Here is a 21,120-nt window from a genome sequence, read left to right on the forward strand (position 1 = left end):
AAAAAAGTGATGCACCCATATTTTTTAATAATTTTTGCAATTTGTAGCAATCAATCAGACTTAATTTATATTGCATGTTTCATACACAGGCATGTTGCAACACAAAGTGCTTTACACCAGTGGTCCCCAACCACCGGGCAGAAGAATTTTTTATTAATTTTTCTTAAAAAAAAAAATTATTATCTTTTTTTTTATTATTAAATCAACATAAAAAACACAATATACACTTACAATTAGTGCAACAACCACAAAACCTCCCTTTTTCATGACAAAAACGTCCTTTTTTCATGACAAAGAAAAAAAAAAAAAAGCCGCGGGACATAATATTAAGCGTTGACTGGGCCGCGGATACAAAAAGGTTGGGGACCACTTCTTTATACCAGTAGAAACCCCCCCCCCACAAAAAAAAAAAAAAACAAGTGATGTCATGGCACTGAGTAAAGCTGCAAAATAATACAATCGTAATCACAATCACAAAATGTTGGCTGCTATGATTAAGTGAAGGTGTATATTAAAAATCAGGCTGCGCTGCATATCAAATCTAACACTTTCACATCCAACAGTCAGCCAACCATCAGGGGGCGAACGATAGAGACAGTGAACTCATGCGAGAGTGAGTAAGAGTGAGTGAGACGTCGGGAACAGAGGGTGACAGTAGATTGGCCGCCCGCCAGTAAATCCCCAAAATGTTAGGGAAAAGAAATGTATTATCACACCAGTACCCTCCCCTCCCACAGTCACCCACAGGGTGCCAACAGGCGCGCATTTTAACCCTGGAAATGGCCCGCAGGCCTCGCCATTCTCTAGGCAGCTTTCTGCTCATTCCTGAAACCAGGAGATGCTCTTGCACCGAGGTATCCAAGGCTCACTCAGCAAAGCGATATTGCACGATGTGCGCATTCAAACAAGTCAGCGTACAATCCAAATAGAGTTGCGGTTGCATACAGAGCCGACCACCATGCACGCAAAGCCCCGACAAACAGCCACAAAAGAAATAATGGACGCAATAATGTTTTATTTGGCCAAATACATATGTTCTATAATTAGTGTGAGCAGAACACTGTGATCCTTGGAGTATGTGCCGTTGGTGCATAATGTTTTTTTTTTAATTTTTCACCACATGATTGGATTTTCCAGTGGCATTTTTTTTTCTTTTATAGCGACTTTAATCTTTTGTAAATTCAATGTTATTTCTTCGTAAGTGTTGTCATTTGAAGTTTCATTTTGAAATGAAAGTTATTTTGGCCATGCAGTCCTAGCACTAAGGATTGATGCCACCTTTGAGGCGTTCACACCGTGAACTAACTACAGTAGGATGGGGATTCATATGGCCCCATTTTTTGCGGTTTACCTGACACATGAAACAAGACACATTTGGTCCTTGCACTATCCACTTAAGCTGCCACATGGCAGTAGAGTTTTGAACATCTTCAAATGTAGTTTTGTGACCACAGCGTCAGTTGCTATATCATTTCCAGCAGACTGCATTTCAATATGACTAACCCCCCCTCCTCCTCTCACGCCAGATCCACCCAGGAATGAGGCCATATGAATCCATTCCCAACTGTAAAATTAATGTCCTGTAAAAAAATGTATATAAAACATATATAAAAACACATGTTTTTGGGACGGCGTGGCGCAGTGGGAGAGTGGCCGTGCACAACCCAAGGGTCACTGGTTCAAATCCCACCTAGAACCAACCTCGTCACGTCCGTTGTGTCCTGAGCAAGACACTTCACCCTTGCTCCTGATGGGTGCTGGTTGGCGCCTTGCATGGCAGCTCCTTCCATCAGTGTGTGAATGTGTGTGTGAATGGGTAAATGTGGAAGTAGTGTCAAAGCGCTTTGAGTACCTTGAAGGTAGAAAAGCGCTATACAAATACAACCCATTTATGTATATATAATATTTTATCAAAAACATAATATAGTGAGACTAGTAGTAAGAATAGTAATAAATCAGTAAAAAGCCTAATTAAAAACATTCACGATTTTTATGACAATATGGGGTAGATTTTTACAAAATGAAGTGAAAATGTATCACATGACTACCTAAAGTGTTGTTACAGGGCAGGCAGGGCATAATGTTTATGGCACACTTGAAAGTTGCTGGGTTACTTATAAAAAGACAGCAAGAAGTAATGATAACAAATTAAGAATATTGTAAGTTAAGAAATATCGAAATTGTTTTGTTATAATCATGCTCCCACTTCTATCACATTTTTTGGGGGCCTTAACAGCCACGAACACCCACCAAATTTTGCAAGCATGTCCGGTTTGGAGAAAAATCCGATATTTTAAGGGTTCCCGAACCTGAACTTAGAACACCGGCCTCCTAGCGCCACCTTTAAAATTGGAGAAATTGTTCCCCTCCTTGCCCCAAATTTACATATCGTCACCAAAATTTCAGCTGGTGTTTATTATGACAAGAGGCATTTAAAAGTCTGAAGAACCCATATTTGAAAACAAATCTGAAGTCGGTCATCTTGGTTTCCGTCGGCCATTTTCTAGGCCAAAGACATTGTCATACTTTAAAGAACTCCTCCTCGGGACTTTGACTCAAATGAGTTGTGGTAAAAACGACAGACACTAGACATATAGGCTAATACGGTAAAATAAATCTCTGCAAATGGTAAATTGCAGAGAATTAGTATGTGGGCGTGGCATGACGCCAAACTTTGAGCTGATTTTTGTTCGCCACAAAACTTTCGACATCTAGAATTTGGCTCCAAAAATTCGGATCTTGATCAGAGTTGGTACAAATGAGAATACTCACACCCTGAAGTGCCGGATGAGTCAGTCCCTATTGGTACCCACTGGCAGCCTGGCGGCAAAAACTGCTCCTCGCCATCAACCATCAAACTGTCATTACTTCACTTTAGATGATTAGATTTCCTTCCAAACTAAAAATAGTCTTTAAGGTTGGGAACTGATGATTGATTGATTGAAACTTTTATTAGTAGATTGAACAGTACAGTACTTATTCGGTACAATTGACCACTAAATGGTAACACCCGAATAAGTTTTTCAACTTGTTTAAGTCGGGGTCTAAGTGAATCAATTCATGGTAAAATGACAATTAGACATTGATATCAACACCAACATCACCCCCTTGTGGTGGAAAATCATAACAGTCGTAACTTCGTTCCACATGCTCTGCCATTCCTGAAACTTTTGGTGGTGGGTGGGGGCTTTGGGAACTGAATGCTTGCCCGCCAACTCAGGTGAACTCCGAGTTGCATGGGAGTGCAAGGTCCTTCTCAATGCTGCTCACAGCTTCAATTCATCATTAGTTTTTTAGTTTTTTTTCTTAAGGTCTCTGCAGAAGATGAGTTTTATGTCATGGGAAGACGAACTAGATATTCTGAGTCAAATGGAGCTGAATTAAATGATTAATGATGACTCAAATAAGGAGGGCAAGGACTCTGTGTGTTTCACCATTACTTAAGAATGTTGTGAGTCACTGTGTTTATTATTGAAAAGGACGGGCATGCAAACTCGGAGCACATTCTTTGGATTTATTGGACACCCGTCAATATAAATGATTGTTCTCACAATCGCAGATATTCTTTAGTCCGTCATTGTTTTCTTCAATAAGTGCTGTCTTTCCTGAGTGTATTGATTCGGAACTAACCTTTGGCGTGAAACATGAAAGAGGCCAAATACTGTTTATGAATGTCTACTGTAATTGGTGCAAGCAGATGATACTGTGTTGTTATACCGCTTTCAATAAATGCTATTTTTCTCTTCCTATGTCTTCCATTTCCCGACACCTGTCCATCCCTCTGCCTCCCTTCCCTATTTTTCACCACTGCCCACAGACGCTGTGTTCTGCATCGTGTCTGTGCTGTGATCAGTAGATGCCCTTCAAGCCATGGAGGAGATGGACAGTAAACCCTACCAGCCGTTGTCAAAGGGCCGCCATGAAATGGAGATGTCCTACACCAGTTCGTCCGATGAGAGCGAGGATGGCCGCCTCCACCACCGTTCTTACACGTCTCGTGAAACCCTGCCTGACTACACGCACGAGCTGCGCCTCACGCTTGGCTCACACCGGGAAAGACAGAACAACTACAGCCAAGCCCAGCCAGGTATTTCATACAGAGCTTGCCTGTATTTACCTGAAAAAAACACCTTTACCGCTGCACATAAGCTGAATGGAGAGACTGAAACGCAGACAAAGGCCCCGTTTACACTAAGCGGAATAAGGTTATCCAGGGTAAATCACACCTAATATTTACCGTGTCCACACACAACAATGCCACCGTTTAAGACCGCCGCCACCCTCCGTCCGCCGGCGCAAAGCGACCTAGTACGCATGCGTGGAAAATGCGCACGTCATTGTCATCTCCAGTGTTGCTTTGTGTGCAAGTTCTTAAATGTAACTTATCTAAAATATATACAGTGTTGTGGTATTTCAATTAACTGGAATCCAGTGTGGTGTGGAGCCCTATTTTAGTGAATCACACCTGAGCCATCATAAATTAATCAAATCTTTATTAGACAGAAACAATGTGATAAAGAACATTTTATATCAGTCAATCTATGGATCTAGACATCTGGTCAGGACACTCCTCACTCTTTTGTCTTCCCCTTCATTGTCCATTCGTTTTTGGTGACTTTATATACTCTGGACCTAGACGTTGAGTCCGCGACATACATTGATTGATTGATTGATTGATTGATTGATTGATACTTTTATTAGTAGATTGCACAGTTCAGTACATATTCCGTACAATTGACCACTAAATGGTAACACCCTAATAAGTTTTTCAACTTGTTTAAGTCGGGGTCCACATTAATCAATTCATGGTACAAATATATATTATCAGCATAATACAGTCATCACAGTAATCATCATAGTATATACATTGAATTATTTACATTATTTACAATCCGGGGGGTGGGATGAGGAGCTTTGGTTGATATCAGTACTTCAGTCATCAACAATTGCATCAACGGAGAAATGTGGACATTGAAACAGTGTAGGTCTTATTTAGTACGATATGTACAGCCAGCAGAGAACATAGTGAGTTCAGATAGCATAAGAACAAGTATATACATTAGAAGTACATTTGATTATTTACATTAGGTTGTTTATAATCCGGGGAGATGGGATGTGAATGGAGGAGGGTATTAGTAAAGTGTTGAAGTTGACTGGAGGTGTTGTTTTAGAGCGGTTTTGAAGGAGGATAGAGATACACTTACTTTTACACCTGTTGGGAGTGCATTCCACATTAATGTGGCATAGAAAGAGAATGAGTTAAGACCTTTGTTAGATCGGAATCTGGGTATAAAATGGTTTGTGGAGCTCCCCCTGGTGTTGTGGTTATGGCAGTCATTTACGTTAAGGAAGTAGTTTGACATGTACTTCGGTATCAAGGAGGTGTAGCGGATTTTATAGACTAGGCTCAGTGCAAGTTGTTTTACTCTGTCCTCCACCCTGAGCCAGCCCCACTTTGGAGAAGTGGGTTGGATTGAGGTGTGATTTGGGGTGGAGGTCTAAAAGTAACCGGACTAGCTTATTCTGGGATGTTTGGAGTCTAGATTTGAGGGTTTTGGAGGTGCTGGGGTACCAGGCGGTGCACATGGCGGACAATAACTGATACAGTCTGCTTTGCCGGTCCAAAAGCATTCGCCGTTTTCCATAGTTTTCCCTCGACGGCAAGGTAATACAAAGCACACACTACCTTTTTTATTACATCCACCGGAGCCCCAATTCTCGTATACTCTCCTTCGATAAATGGACAAAGTTTTTCGCTATATAGAATCACAGCTGACCTCGACAAAGGAAAGTTCTCTTGCCGTATGAGAAGTGTTGTATCCGAAACAGCTGCAATCACTTTCTCTTAAGGTATTTATGTGCGATTTGTAGAAGAAGGAGAAACACGGGCATGTCTGGATGACTCGCCTCCATATTTCCAGTGGTTAGCTCCGAGTTACGAAAGCGCCTTATTATGAATCTGGCTGTAGTGCGTTCTTTTTGACCTCACTTCCTGTGTGGGCGTGGTCTTTCTGGCGTCATTTCCTTTCCGAACTCAGTTTGTAAACAATCAATGAGTCCATACAAAGCTAAGTGCCAAAGATTCAAGAAATACACGGCGCACTTAGCCGTGTAAAAAAATTGTCCAAGTAGGGAGACCTCAAACGCTGGTTTAGTGTGGCTGAAACAGAACCTAGGCTAAATAATTATTCATTTAAGGGGTTTAAGGCCTACTGAAACCTACTACTACCCACCACGGAGTCTGATAGTTTATATATCAATGATGAAATATTAACATTGCAACACATGCCAATACGGCCTTTTTAGTTTACAAAATTGCAATTTTAAATTTCCCGGGAGTTTTTTCTTGAAAACGTCGCGTAATGATGACGTTTACGCTTGACGTCACGGGCTGTTAGGAATATGAGCGCTGCGCGCACACACAGCTAAAATTTGTCTGCTTGAACCTCATAATTACACAGTGTTTTGGACATCTGTGTTGCTGAATCTTTTACAATTTGTTCAATTAATATTGGAGAAGTCAAAGTAGAAAGATGGAGTTGGGAAGCTTTAGCCTTTAGCCACACAAACACACGGTGATTCCTTGTTTAAAACTCACGGAGGTGAAACTTTACTATGGATCAGAGCGGACATGGATCCTGACCGAATGTCAAACAGCAGGTTTCGGTGAGAAAATTGTGGTTAAAAAGTCGCTTCTTACCGGATATCAGCTGAGCTTGTGCCGCCCATAAAGCTGCCGTTGACTTCCCTGAGACACTGCGCGTCAACACCCGGCCGTGGATGTACACTTCCGACTATCAGGTACTGTTAAACTCACTAAAACACTAGCAACACAATAGAAAGATAAGGGATTTCCCGAAATTATCCTAGTAAATGTCTCCCCCAAAATTTTTTTTTGGACCTTTTTTTTTTTTTTTCTAGTCCATCGCTATCAATGTCCTCAAACACGAATCTTTCATCCTCGCTCAAATTAATGGGGAAATTGTCGTTTTCTCGGTCCGATTAGGTGTTTTTGTTGGAGGCTCCCATTAAAATCAATGTGATTATGTGAGGAGCCATCAAACATGTGACGTCATTGTCTGTGACTTCCTGTAGAGGCAGAGCTTTTCTCTTAGCACCGAAAGTTGCAAACTTTATCGTGGATGTTCTCTACTAAATCCTTTCAGCAAATATATGGCAATATCGCGAAATGATCAAGTATGACACGTAGAATGGACCTGCTATCCCCGTTTAAATAAGAAAATCTCATTTCAGTAGGCCTTTAAACGACTTAGTGTAGACATGGCCAAAGACGCAGACCAGCACACACAGGTCATTAAACGGACCTTTGTGTATTACCTATTGCAGTCTACAATGAGCCAGAAGGACAGTCGGAAGGCAGCCAATTACCTCTTCTCCACGGAGGTGATATTTCTCTCCCACAGCTAAACTGGGTCAACCCCAAACCTCTCTGGCCTCACCTGGGGTGGAACACCACCCTTCATTACACACACACACACACACACACACACACACACACACACACACACACACACACACACTCACACGGTCACACTGACACATACACACTGAAAAATTCTTCCCTGCCAGTGACAGGAAGAGAAATGGGCCAGTGCGTGCTGTGATGGATGGCCTTTATGCAGGTCATGTATGGTGTTAAGAGAGAAGCTGTACCTCATCAGGAGCGTGCTGCTGTGCAGGGTTCACTGTGATCAATAGTTGCACTTTCTGCCACACCAACCTCCCACTATACTGCATGACCCTCCCACCATGCTAACAAGTAACATTAGGCATCCGTAACCACTACAGGTTTTGACAAACTGCTTCAGGGGTTCATATTTTTAATGCCTCCTACTATAGATTTTTACCATATTGGTCACTATACAACAGGGGTCACCAACCTTTTTGAAACCAAGAGCCACTTCTTGGGTACTGATTAATACAAAGGGCTACCATTTGATACACACTTAAATAAATTGCCAGAAATAGCCAATTTGCTTAATTTACCTTTAATAAATAAATCTATATATATAAAAAAAATGAGTATTTCTGTCTGTCATTCCATCGTACATTTTTTTTCCTTTTAAGGAAGGTTTTTTTGTTGAGAATAAATTATGTTAATTGAACGGTTTAAAAGAGGAGAAAACACACAAAAAAAATGAAAATTTTATTTTGAAACATAGTTTATCTTCAATTTCGACTCTTTAAAATTCAAAATTCAACCGAAAAAAATTAAGAGAAAAACTAGCTAATTCGAATCTTTTTGAAATTTAAAAAAAATAATAATTCATGGAACATCATTAGTAATTTTTCCTGATTAAGATTAATATTACAATTTTGATGACATGTTTTAAATAGGTTAAAATCCAATCTGCACTTTGTTAGAATGTATAACAAATTGGACCAAGCCATATTTCTAACAAAGACAAATCATTATTACTTCCAGATTTTCCAGAACAATTTTTTTTTTAAAGAAATTCAAAAGACTTTGAAATAGGAATTAAATTTGATTCTACAGGTTTTCTAAATTTCCCAGAATAATTTTTTAAAATTTTAATCATAAATTTGAAGAAATATTTCACAAATATTCTTCATCGAAAAAACAGAAGCTAAAATGAAGAATTAAATTGAAATGTATTTATTAATCTTCACAATAAAAAATATATATTTACTTGAACATTGATTTAAATTGTCAGGAAAGAAGAGGAAGGAATTTAAAAGGTAAAAAGGTATATGTGTTTAAAAATCCTAAAATAATTTTTAAGGTTGTATTTTTTCTCTCAAATTGTCTTTCTGAAAGTTATAAGAGGCAAAGTAAAAAAATAAATGAATTTATCTAAACAAGTGAAGACCAAGTCTTTAAAATATTTTCTTAGATTTTCAAATTCTATTTGAGTTTTGTGTCTCTTAGAATTAAAAATGTTGAGCAAAGCGAGACCAGCTTGCTAGTAAATAAATAAAATTTAAAAAATAGAGGCAGCTCACTGGTAAGTGCTGCTATTTGAGCTATTTTAGAACAGGCCTGCGGGCTACTCATCTGGTCCTTACGGGCTACCTGGTGCCCGTGGGCACCGTGTTGGTGATCCCTGCTATACAACAATACAAGATTGCTATCAGTCATTGCCACACTTTGCCAGCGCTCTTAAAGGCCACCTGTCTATTTAGGTTTCTGTGCAACCCAAAAATATTTTTTTTTATAAACTCCCATGTCATCATTGTCATAAGGTAAGGTGCACCCTAGAGCAGCCTTTCAAATGTCAATGACAGCACATCTGTTCATATTTGGGCACCAGACTTAGTACCTGCCTAAGTAACAGTTGAGGGGAACAACACCTCCAGTGATATTTTTAATTCAAGATTCAAGATTCAAGATTGTTTATTGTCATATGCACAGTTACACAGAACGTTTGCCGTACAATGAAAATCTTACTTTGCTAGTCAACCCTTCTACAAGTCACACGATACTTAGCTAAAATAAAAAATAAAAATGTATAAACAAGGCACAGTAAGTAACATAACATTATTGCACATTCTGATTGACAGTCAACAGTACAAATATGGAGGTGACCTTGGGTCACAGCAGCAGTTAAAGTGTCTTTAGTCATCAAAGGTGAAAAGTGTAATAGATGACAACGATCAACCGATTGTGGTAATTCCCAATTATTTCTATTTCCCTTTAATTCGTAAGTCTCTTTTCCTTTTTCCTCCCCTTTTAGGTTATCCTTGATGATTGTCACATTTTTTTTTTTTTTTTTTGTTCTTTTAATCATAAATCCCATGTAGACTGACCACTGAGAAATAAACAGCACCTATCAGATGCTGATATGAAGCAAATAATTCTCAACTGATTCTTTTCTAGCAAAATGCTGAAAAAAATGAATTTCCCTTTTGTTTAAGGATGTTCCAATTTGCGCGGCCCGGTGGTTGGGGACCACTGCAATAAAGTATAACCGGGCCGGGCTGCAGAAGAATTTTTCATTCATTTTTATAAAAAAAGAAAATAATAATAATTTTATCAAATCAACATGAAAAACACAATATACACTTACAATTAGTGCACCAACCACAAAAATGTCCCCTTTTCATTGACAAAAACGTCCCTTTTTCATGAAAAAGAAAAAAAAAAAAATTAATAGAAAAGGACCCCCTGTCCCCCCCAACACACCCCCACACCCACACCCCCCCGGCCCCAGGAAAAATTATTTAGCGTTGACCGGTCCGCAGATACAAAAAGGTTGGGAAACACTGCCTTATTGCATACACTTGTTTGAGCAAAACAAAGTCAATATTACTCAAAACCGAAACAAAAGTTAAAAAAACAAAAAAAACAACTATATACTTCTTATTTAATGTTTGGGTTTTTTGCCCTCTCAGTCCTCTTGCGTCCAGAAACCTATGTGTTTCAAACTATATATTAAAAAAAAAAACATAAATTTGAGAAAATGAAAATATAGCTCTTATCACTCTAGTATCAATCTAGACTGATACTGCCCTTGGTATGGACACCACCAATTTACGGATCGATCTACCTTCCTCTGACTGTGAGAAAGCTGACACACAAAGAGTTGTTATATTATCCTCTCCCTCGACTCTTAGTAATCTAATTGTTAAGTTCCTTAAGCCTGGCATACATACGCGCACAACGCTAAATATATCTAGGGGTGTAACCCAGGAATCATTACTGGGACCAAAACTCTTCAAACTTTGTATAAACAACATTTGTAAAGATACAAAGGACTTAACGTTAGTACTTTTTTGCTGACGACGCAACTGTGTTTTGTTCAGGTGAGAACACAGAGAGGCTAATACAAATAATAACAGATGAAATAAACCAATTAAATACATGGTTTGACAAAAACAGACTATCCTTGAAACTGAGTAAGATTAAAATAATTATATTTGGTAACAGTAGAAGAGAAAGTCTGTAAGAGTAAAATTAACCACATTGTTGTTTGTAGACGATAAAATTAACTGGAAATCTTATTTAAAAGTGGCAAGACATATGTCAATAATGAATAAAGCTAAATGCGTTCTGGATCAAAAATCACTCCGTATTCTCTACTGCTTGCTGGTGTTACCATTTCTGAGTTAAAGAAATATAGTTAAATAACTACACAAGTACACTTCATTCACTAACCGTGTTGCAGAAAAGTTTTGTTAGAATAATACATAATGTTGGTCATCGAGAATATTCAAACTCTTTATTTAGTGAATCTAAAATGTTGAAATTCAATGATTTGGTGCATTTGCAAACACCTAATATTCTGCACAAAGCAAACTATAACCTACTACCAAAGAAAGTACAATAATTATTTTCAACTAAAGAGGAGAAATCTTACTTTAGAGAAAAATCTAATAAAAAACAAGTCTATGCACGTACAAAATTTACAACTTTTAGTCTGTCAGTATATGGAATTAAATGATGGAATGGATTCAGCAAATAAGTCCAACTTAGTACTAATATGATCCAGTTTAAGAAACCATTCAAACTCGGAGTCTTTACAAAGTACAAAGAAGAATCCTGATGAGATTTTAAACCTAATTTAAAATTGAGCTCATCTTTTATTGTAATCTTTATGTGAATTACAACTTATTCAACTAATTACTGATAGCCTTATTATTTATATTTTTGTATTTAAATTGAGTACGAATTGACAACATGAAGAACAAATTGAGATCAAAAAGTAAACTAATTATTTAGTAATGCTATGAAAAGGAAAAGGTGTAGGTGAGAATAAGCAATGCTTTTTACTACTCCTTTTCGGACAATAAGAAACTGTAAATATGTGATATCATATTGTAAGTAGGGCTGGGCGATATTGCCTGTTTTTAATACCGCAATCTTTTTAGGCCATATCGCGATATACGATATATTTTTCGGTATTTTGCTTTAGGATTGAATGAACACTGGATACATATAATCACAGCAGTACGGTGATCCTATGTGACTACATTAAAACAGTCTTGTTCATAACATATGCTACTTTTAAACTTTCATGTAGAGAAGGAAATCACAACTAAGTCAATTAACTGTAATTATTAAAGTTATTAGCAGGTGACTTTTCAAATGATGCTACATATTAGCAGTACTGCTATTTTTTGGTAGCAAAGCTTGTGCCCCACTAATGATAAATTAAAGTTGTCTATTCGACATATTCCCACTTGAAGCCGAACCACCGCCAGACGATGGACCACGTGCTGTTTTTCTTGGGAATTAATTCTTCCTTCATTTGTTACGCGATTCGCACCTTCTTTCTCTCACAACAACCTGCTATGTTCACAGCTAACGTTAGCCTCGCCGCTACCTTTCTGCTGGGTGAGGGCGTATACGTATGTGACGTATGACGTGACAGTATGTGACGTATGTAAGAATGTGCGCCTGCTTGTCTGTGAGAAGGAGACACAAGGAGTGGGAAGAGCCTGTAGTGTAATGCCCGCAGCTAAAAACAACTGCGTGAGAACGTATACTCGAATATTACGATATAATCATTTTCTTTGATTGATTGATTGATACTTTTATTAGTAGATTGCACAGTTCAGTACATATTCCGTACAATTGACCACTAAATGGTAACACCCGAATAAGTTTTTCAATGTTTAAGTCGGGGTCCACGTTAATCAATTCATGGTATTCTATATCGCACAGAGACAAACCCGCGATTTATATCATATATCGATATATCGCCCAGCCCTAATTGTAAGTGTATGCATGTTTGAAATGAACTCCCGCCATAAACCAGAACACAGCCAAACATTACACACAACAAACTAGTCAAAACTAGGTGGCTCAGTCTACACTTTTTTTTGTTTGTTTTTTGTTCATTAAGTACGGCTTCACGGTGGCAGAGGGGTTAGTGCGTCTGCCTCACAATACAAAGTTCCTGCAGTCCTGGGTTCAAATCCAGGCTCGGGATCTTTCTGTGTGGAGTTTGCATGTTCTCCCCGTGAATGCGTGGGTTCCCTCCGGGTACTCCGGCTTCCTCCCACCTCCAAAAACATGCACCTGGGGATAGGTTGATTGGCAACACTAAATGGTCCCTAGTGTGTGAATGTGAGTGTGAATGTTGTCATTCGATCTGTGTTGGCCCTGCGATGAGGTGGCGACTTGTCCAGGGTGTACCCTGCCTTCCGCCCGATTGTAGCTGAGATAGGCGCCAGCGCCCCACGCGACCCCAAAAGGGAATAAGCGGTAGAAAATGGATGGATGGATGGATGAAGTACGGCAACAAAATAAGGCACAATGGGGCCATAGAAAGTTGCAAGTACCAACACTTTGATAAAAAAGGTTAGAAACTTGATTGAATAAAAAAAAAAAAAAAGAACTGGTAGCAAAGTACAAAGTTGGCCCCTTCTGCCTGGCTCTTAATTACTAACGGAGATAGATATATTTGTATATCCTAGTCACATTTTAAAACAGCTAAGTGTTGGACGTACGTAGGCCTTGATAGTGGTATGTAACTAGCAACAATAACACCCTTTTATCACAAATTTGCCAGGCTGAGAAGGAGAATAGATATGCGAATTCGCTCTGGAAGAGGAGTGGGCCGGTGAGAGGGAGTAAAAGGCGATACTTGGAGAGTAGAATTAGATCAATTTGGGCAATGCGATTGAAAGGTTGTATCTAGATTGATCTCCCAAGGCTTTGGTAATAAAATATCAAAATGAGCAGCTCTGTCTCAGGGATTCATTTATAACCAGCTTATGTGTCATCAAACCTACCGGGGAGAGGACCGGCAGAAGACCGGGTCCAAACGTAACAATACCTTCTTCACCGACAAGTCTTCAATAAAGTCTGAAACTAAAAGATACATGTTCATGCATTCATTTATACATATTTCAGCATTTAAAACGATAGTTATTTTACATAATTTACATCCATCCATCCATTTCCTACCGCTTATTCCCTCTTGGGGCCGCGGGGGGCGCTGCCGCCTATCTCAGCTACAATCGGGCGGAAGGCGGGGTACACCCTGGACAAGTCGCTACCTCATCGCAGGGCCAACACAGATAGACAGACAACATTCACACTCACATTCACACACTAGGGCCAATTTAGTGTTGCCAATCAACCTATCCCCAGGTGCATGCCTTTGGAAGTGGGAGGAAGCCGGAGTACCCGGAGGGGAACCCACGCATTCACGGGGAGAACATGCAAACTCCACACAGAAAGATCCCGAATTTACAGTGGTGTGTTAATATTTGTGGGTGTCTACAGTGGATTAAATGTATTTACATTATTTGTAAAGGATATTTTATTTTGTTTTCGTATAATGAGGTTTTGTGTGACAGATTCCCAATGGAAACAGAGTTACTACTGTACTTGAATCATTTCGACTCTTTTCATAAATCTGTTGATTTTTTTACAGCGTAGATTTTGGCCGATTACTGTCATATGGCAAGTGGAGGTGAAATCTACATCAACATGCTCTTCCATTTAAACTTTCATTTGTAAAAAAACACAAGCGTTTAAATAAGTCTGTGCGCTGAAACCTAGGACAAAAACAATCTTCATGTGATTATTGCTCATTGCGTTGAGTGATCACACGAGTGTCTTACATTTAGAACCTTGCTTCCTCGGTTTGAATTATGGCAGCTGGACAACAAGATGGTGCTGTTTGGAGAGGTTTAAGTGAGCGAATCAAACATAATCAAGTGGAACAAGTCCTTCACAATCATTGCAGAAATTATACCCTTGAACAAACAAAATGTAAATGTGCTTGTTATATCAAGCACTGAACTTGAGTCGAATTAGGAACCTTTGTTTTTGGCGCAAAATCAAATTCTGTAAAAGTTGTTTAAAAAACATGATTATAGATTTGCTGTGCTAAATAAGTCCAGGGCAAATGACTACAAAAATCATAAAGGGAAATGTCTTTTTTTTTTTATTGTGTGTTTTAGGGTCAACATGGCTTGTTTGTTTGTGTTGCCTGCAAATAGTACGGTGATTTGTTCTTTATTGTTAAAGGGCAGCTGTTTCTTGCACAATTCTAGTGAATGATGGCTGTATTTGACCCAGTTTAACTCCTGAAGGAAAGTTGTGCACCTCAGTTGGTCCTGACCCCATAAACCAGTCACAGCAGGACATATTGGCGATAAACAGAGTGGTCAACAGGAATGAAATGCTGGTCCTGTTCAGTCATTGTATCCCGCCAGGAACATTGATTTATCAATCATTGTCCATTCACCAGCCACGTGCTGCAATTCTGACACATTGTTCTATGTTTGCATGGACCTCCACATTTTGTAACAACCTGAGAACCCAACATAGGCCAAAAAGATGGACATCTTCTACTCCAGTTTTAGTGTTTCCAGAAAGACTGGCAAAACAACGTCGGCATTAGGTAGAGCAAATACACAATATTTGTGTCCTCGATCACATTTGATTTTAAAATACAGGAAGGAACCTACAACACTGACGACATGGTGGTCGCAGCCTGTGGTCGAAAGCATAGCATCGCATCAAGTTAAGGAAGCACTGAAAGAGAAGAGTACATTTTCCCTTCCTTTGCAGTTCTCATAGCTACAATAGACTCACTTAGATTTCGATTAGATTTCTTTAAAATTACATCAACTCCATTACTTCCACTTATATATTCCAAACAGTAAACTAAGCAGTCGAGGAAGACAATTCACTCAGCTGTGTCTACACTCAGAGATATAATGTATATATGTGGATATTTTCAGGATAGCGGGGTGTGCTGGATCCTATATCAGCTGCATTTGGGCGATAGGCGGGGTACACCCTGGACAAGTCGCCACCTCATTGCAGGGCCAACACATGTGTGTGTATGTATATATATATGTGTGTATACATCCATCCATCCATTTCCTACCACTTGTCCCTTTTTGGGGTCATGGGGGGTGCTGGAGCCTATCTCAGCTGCATTCGTGCGGAAGGCGGCGTACACCATGGACAAGTCGCCACCTCACCGCAGCGCCAATAAATATGTATGTATGTATATACACGTGTGTAAACATATATATATATATATATGTGTGTACAGTGGCACGGTGGAAGAGGGGTTAGTGCGTCCGCCTCACAATACGAAGCTCCTGAGTAGTCAGGGTTCAATCCCGGCCTCGGGATCTTTCTGTGTGGAGTTTGCATGTCCTCCCTGTGAATGCGTGGGTTTCCTCCGGGTACTCCGGCTTCCTCCCACTTCCAAAGACATGCACCTGGGGATAGGTTGATTGGCAACACTAAATCGTCCCTAGTGTGTGAATGTGAGTGTGAATGTTGTCCGTCTATATGTGTTGGCCCTGTGATGAGGTGGCGACTTATCCAGGGTGTACCCCGGCTTCCGCCCGGTTGTAGCTGAGATAGGCACCAGCGCCCCCCGCGACCTCAAAGGGAATAAGCGGTAGGAAATGGATGGATGGATGGATGGATGGATATGTACAGTATATATGTATATATATATATATATATATATATATATATATAAATATAGATATACATATATATGTATATATATGTACTACATATGTACTGTATATATTTATATATATATGTGTGTATATATATGTATGTAAATATGCATATGTATATATGTGTATATACATTCATATATATATATATATACATACACACACACATATATATATATATATATATATATATGTATATATAAATATATATATATATATATATATATACATTATATATGTATATATATATATATATATATATATATATATATATATATATATATATATATATATATATATATATATATATATATATATATATATATATATATATATATATATATATATGTGTGTGTGTGTGTGTGTGTGTGAAGTTCAATTGAATAGAATTGAAGTGAAGTGTAACCAGAGGACTAACACAGGAGATCTGATGTTCTCAGATAACGGGTTGATTCTTGGGATTGGAGGGCGTTATAATACCTGAAAGAACGCGAAGCTCAATTTTCCCCTCAGTCTGAGTCAATATTAATAAGGTTTGATCTTTATCTGATCTCTTCACCCCACCAAGGAGAATATAGATGAGATCACTGCTCTGTTTGAGCAGCAGTTCAATACATCTCAAGCTCAATAACACACATCAGACAGTCAGAGCAGGATGCAGCTTCAATGTAAATGTTCAAGAACAATCAAGGATTTTCACAACTGCACAACATGAACAAAAGTATTGAGACAATAGCTGTAATTTGTTGGCCAATTATCCATATGATAGACAACATCAGGCCCTATCATCCGTTTTTTTGTCCTCCAAATTCTTTCTGATTTTTTTTTTTTTAATTACGTGTTACGATGCACTTCGGGTATATGGGTTGTCTTGATTAGGGTGTACCCCGCCTTCCGCCCGATTGTAGCTGAAATAGGTGCCAGCGCCCCCCGCAACCCCGAAAGGGAATAAGCGGTAGAAAATGGATGGATGGATGGATGATTAGCGTTAGCTTTGTAGTTTGTGTTCAGACTTAGCTGGTGTTTAAAGTGGCCGAATCGACATTGTTTGGATCTGGAGGGGCTATTTCCTCAACCCCAGAAACCATGATTTCCACCGACAAACGTTTATTCTCCTCACAATGACAGCATTTCAGTAACATTCATGTCAATTTATCGGGATATTAGAAATGTAAGATTGGATTCCTTTTTAATTGGCCAATTGTGTGAAATATACAATTAGTAGATTCAACTTAGTGCATGTGCCTCACAATACGAAGGTCCTGAGTAGTCCTGAGTTCAACCGGGCTCAGGACCTTTCTGTGTGAAGTTTGCATGTTCTTCCCGTGACTGCGTGGGTTCCCTCCGGGTATTCCGGCTTCCTCCCACCACCAAAGACATGCACCTGTGGATAGGTTTATTGGCAACACTAAATGGGCCCTAGTGTGTGAATGTGAGTGTGAATGTTGTCTGTCTATCTGTGTTGGCTCTGCGAAGGGTGGCGACTTGACCAGGGTGTACGCCGCCTTCCGCCCGAATGCAGCTGAAATAGGCTCCAGTAACCTCCGCAACCCCAAAAGGGACATGCGGTAGAAAATGGATGGATAGAACTTACCATTTAGAATGACTAAAAGTGAAACTGCACTTTTTGGGGAATTTTGTTTATTGTTTACAATCACTATAAAATACATGACATAGGATGTATTTAAAAAAAAAAAAAAACATTCTAGCTCATTAATAAACGTAAATAAAAGTCACCTTACAGCTGAGCCAAGGGGAGATCCTCTATTCCGCCCATAAAACCCGATAATAAACATCCAACAAGCACCAACAATACTTTTGTGACTTGAATATTAACCAAGTATTAGTGATATTGTTGTTTTAAGCGCTAACATAGACAAACTATTTGTAGCCATGCTGTGATCACAATCTTGCGTGGCAGTGTTGACATGATCGACTGATCAGCGTCTTCCTTGTTTCCTTGCTCGTCAAGCTTCATTCTAGATCATTATTACTGCCTCTCAACTTGATAGTAGAAGGATGAATACCTATACGACAAGTTGTTACACTTTGACAGCCAATTTAGACCCGGGATAGGCAAGAAAAACACAAAAAGATGCTTGGTTCCACCCCCCTTTTCTTTGCGAGACATTCGTCATCTAAACGGGAATACATGAAAATCCTAACATTCGGCATCCTAATGACTGTCAGGATTTGGTGAGCATTGTTTGCAGCGTGACCCCAAGGATGCAGAGATAGCGGACGGAATGCAGTAGTCACAGGAAGTAGGGAACAATCAAAAACAGCACACTGAGCAACAGTCTACAAAGTACAATGATCCAGCACTGAAGGAGGGTCCCAGGTGGAACTAAATATAACTAATTACTGAGAATCAGGTGTGCTGGCAGGGCGTGGAACAGAGAGTAAAGGTGCTTCAAAACACAGATCCCAAACCTTCAAAACCGCTCTAAAACAACACCTCCAGGCAACTTCAACCCTTTACTAATACCCTCCTCCATTCACATCCCCTGTCCCCGGATTATGAATAACCTAATGTAAATAAACAAATGTATTTATAATGTATATACTTGTTCTTATGCTATCTGAACTCACTATGTTCTCTTTTGGCTGTACATATCCTACCAAGTAAGACCTACACTGTTTCAATGTCCATTTCTCTGTTGATGCAATTGTTGATGACTGAAGTACTGATATCAACCAAAGCTCCTCATCTCATCCCCCGATTGTAAATAATGTAAATAATTCAATGTATATACTATGATGATTAACCTGTGTGATGACTGTATTATGCTGATAGTATATATTTGTACCATGAATTGATTAACATGGGCCCCGACTTAAACAAGTTGAAAAACTTATTCGGGTGTTACCATTTAGTGGTCAATTGTACGGAATATGTACTGAACTGTGCAATCTACTAATAAAAGTATCAATCAATCAATCAATCAATCAATCAATCAATCAATCAATCAATCAATCAATCAATCAAAACAGCAAATGCGGACAAAACAAGAGTACCAGGACAGGAAGTGATTCTAAACACAGGAAGTAAAAACTAGAAATAGCACTGGACAGCAATTAAAACACCAAAACCCAGGAAAATCCAACCATGACCAAACTGTCAGTAGCAAGCCTGGCAACGACAGCAGACTTTGTATAGTAAGTGAAGTTTTATTATGTTTGGTAGCTGTCATGAAGTCTGCAGTGAGCATTAATCAGTGATGTTGTTTAAAAAAGGCAAATGTTGTGATGTGTTTTTGAAATGAATGCGCTGTGTATGCTTAAAATGAGCAAAATACGTAAATATTAAATGTCATTATAAATGTGCCTGTTACTACATTGCATGTATACATACAGCATTCATATAAAACCTTAACGGAGGTATTGGGTTGTTTTTAAGGGCTTTATAGACAGAATCGGCTCCATAGTAAGCAGACTTTGGATCCCATTTATTTAATATTTAGAATGCCTTAAAGAAAAAATACATTCGTCGTTATGTCTTTCATAATGATTGTGAACGATAAGCAAAATTCCCCCCAAAAATGTTTATGGTCATTATAGCTGCACTGTAAAGCCGAATAAGTAAGCCGCATATTTTTTGAGTTCATAAACTCAAATATTTGAGTATATCAGGTCATAAATATTTGGAGTTTATGTTCAATGAATGCACTTTGAAATTATAATTTAACTAAATTTACCAATTAAGCCAGCTCAAAAAAGTTCCTCCTCGTGTCTGCTGCCTGAAGAGGAAGCGCACGCAAATGCTACAAAATAAAAGCATGGGATGTGAATGGAGGAGAGTGTTAGTAAAGTGTTGAAGTTGCCTGGAGGTGTTGTTTTAGAGCAGTTTTGAAGGAGGATAGAGATGCTCTTACTTTTACACCTGTTGGGAGTGCATTCCACATTGATGTGGCATAGAAAGAGAATGAGTTAATACCTTTGTTAGATCGGAATCTGGGTTTTACGTGGTTTGTGGAACTCCCCCTGGTGTCGTGTTATGGCGGTCATTTACGTTAGGAAGTAGTTTGACATGTACTTCGGTATCAGGGAGGTGTAGCAGATTTTATAGACTAGGCTCAGTGCAAGTTATTTTACTCTGTCCTCCACCCTGAGCCAGCCCACTTTGGAGAAGTGGGTTGGAGTGATGTGTGATCTGGGGTGGAGGTCTAAATGTAACGGGACTAGCTTATTCTGGGATGTTTGGAGTCTAGATTTGAGGGTTTTGGAGGTGCTGGGGTACCAGGAGGTGCAAGCGTAATCGAAAAAGGGTTGAATGAGAGTTCCCGCTAGAATCTTCAAGTTGCTTTTCTTGACCAGAGGGGAGATTCTGTAGAGGAATCTCGTTCTTTGGTTGACCTTTTTGATTACCTTGGTTACCATTTTATCACAGGAAAGATTAGCCTCTAGAATGGAACCTAGATAGATGATCTCATCTTTCCTGGTGATAATAATGTCACCCACTTTTATAGTGAAGTCACTGACTTTCTTAATGTTGATGTGGGACCCAAATAGGATGCATTCCGTTTTACCTAAGTGTATGACGTCAATGATGATGTCTTTGAAAGTTCATCCCACAGGTGCTTTATGGGCTGTAAGTCAAAAGTATCAAAACATGTCTTTTTGCTGGAACATAATACTTACCACAATTCTCTAATAATGAAATTTGGATTATCTTTGCTGTTTCATTCTCTT

The 21,120-nt window shown here is 39.0% G+C and overlaps 1 protein-coding gene across 1 annotated transcript in view; it reads left to right on the plus strand.

Moving 5' to 3' along the window:
- tenm1 (teneurin transmembrane protein 1) overlaps positions 1 to 21,120 on the plus strand; it is a 561,054-nt gene that overhangs the window by 65,235 nt on the left and 474,699 nt on the right. The window contains exon 2 of the mRNA XM_061901744.1: positions 3,818 to 4,087. Coding sequence (XP_061757728.1) covers positions 3,871 to 4,087 — 217 coding nt within the window. The 5' untranslated portion in view covers positions 3,818 to 3,870. The remainder of the gene's footprint in view (positions 1 to 3,817; positions 4,088 to 21,120) is intronic.

The sequence above is a fragment of the Nerophis ophidion genome, linkage group LG05, assembly GCF_033978795.1.
Source record: "Nerophis ophidion isolate RoL-2023_Sa linkage group LG05, RoL_Noph_v1.0, whole genome shotgun sequence".
Classification (NCBI taxonomy): domain Eukaryota; kingdom Metazoa; phylum Chordata; class Actinopteri; order Syngnathiformes; family Syngnathidae; genus Nerophis; species Nerophis ophidion.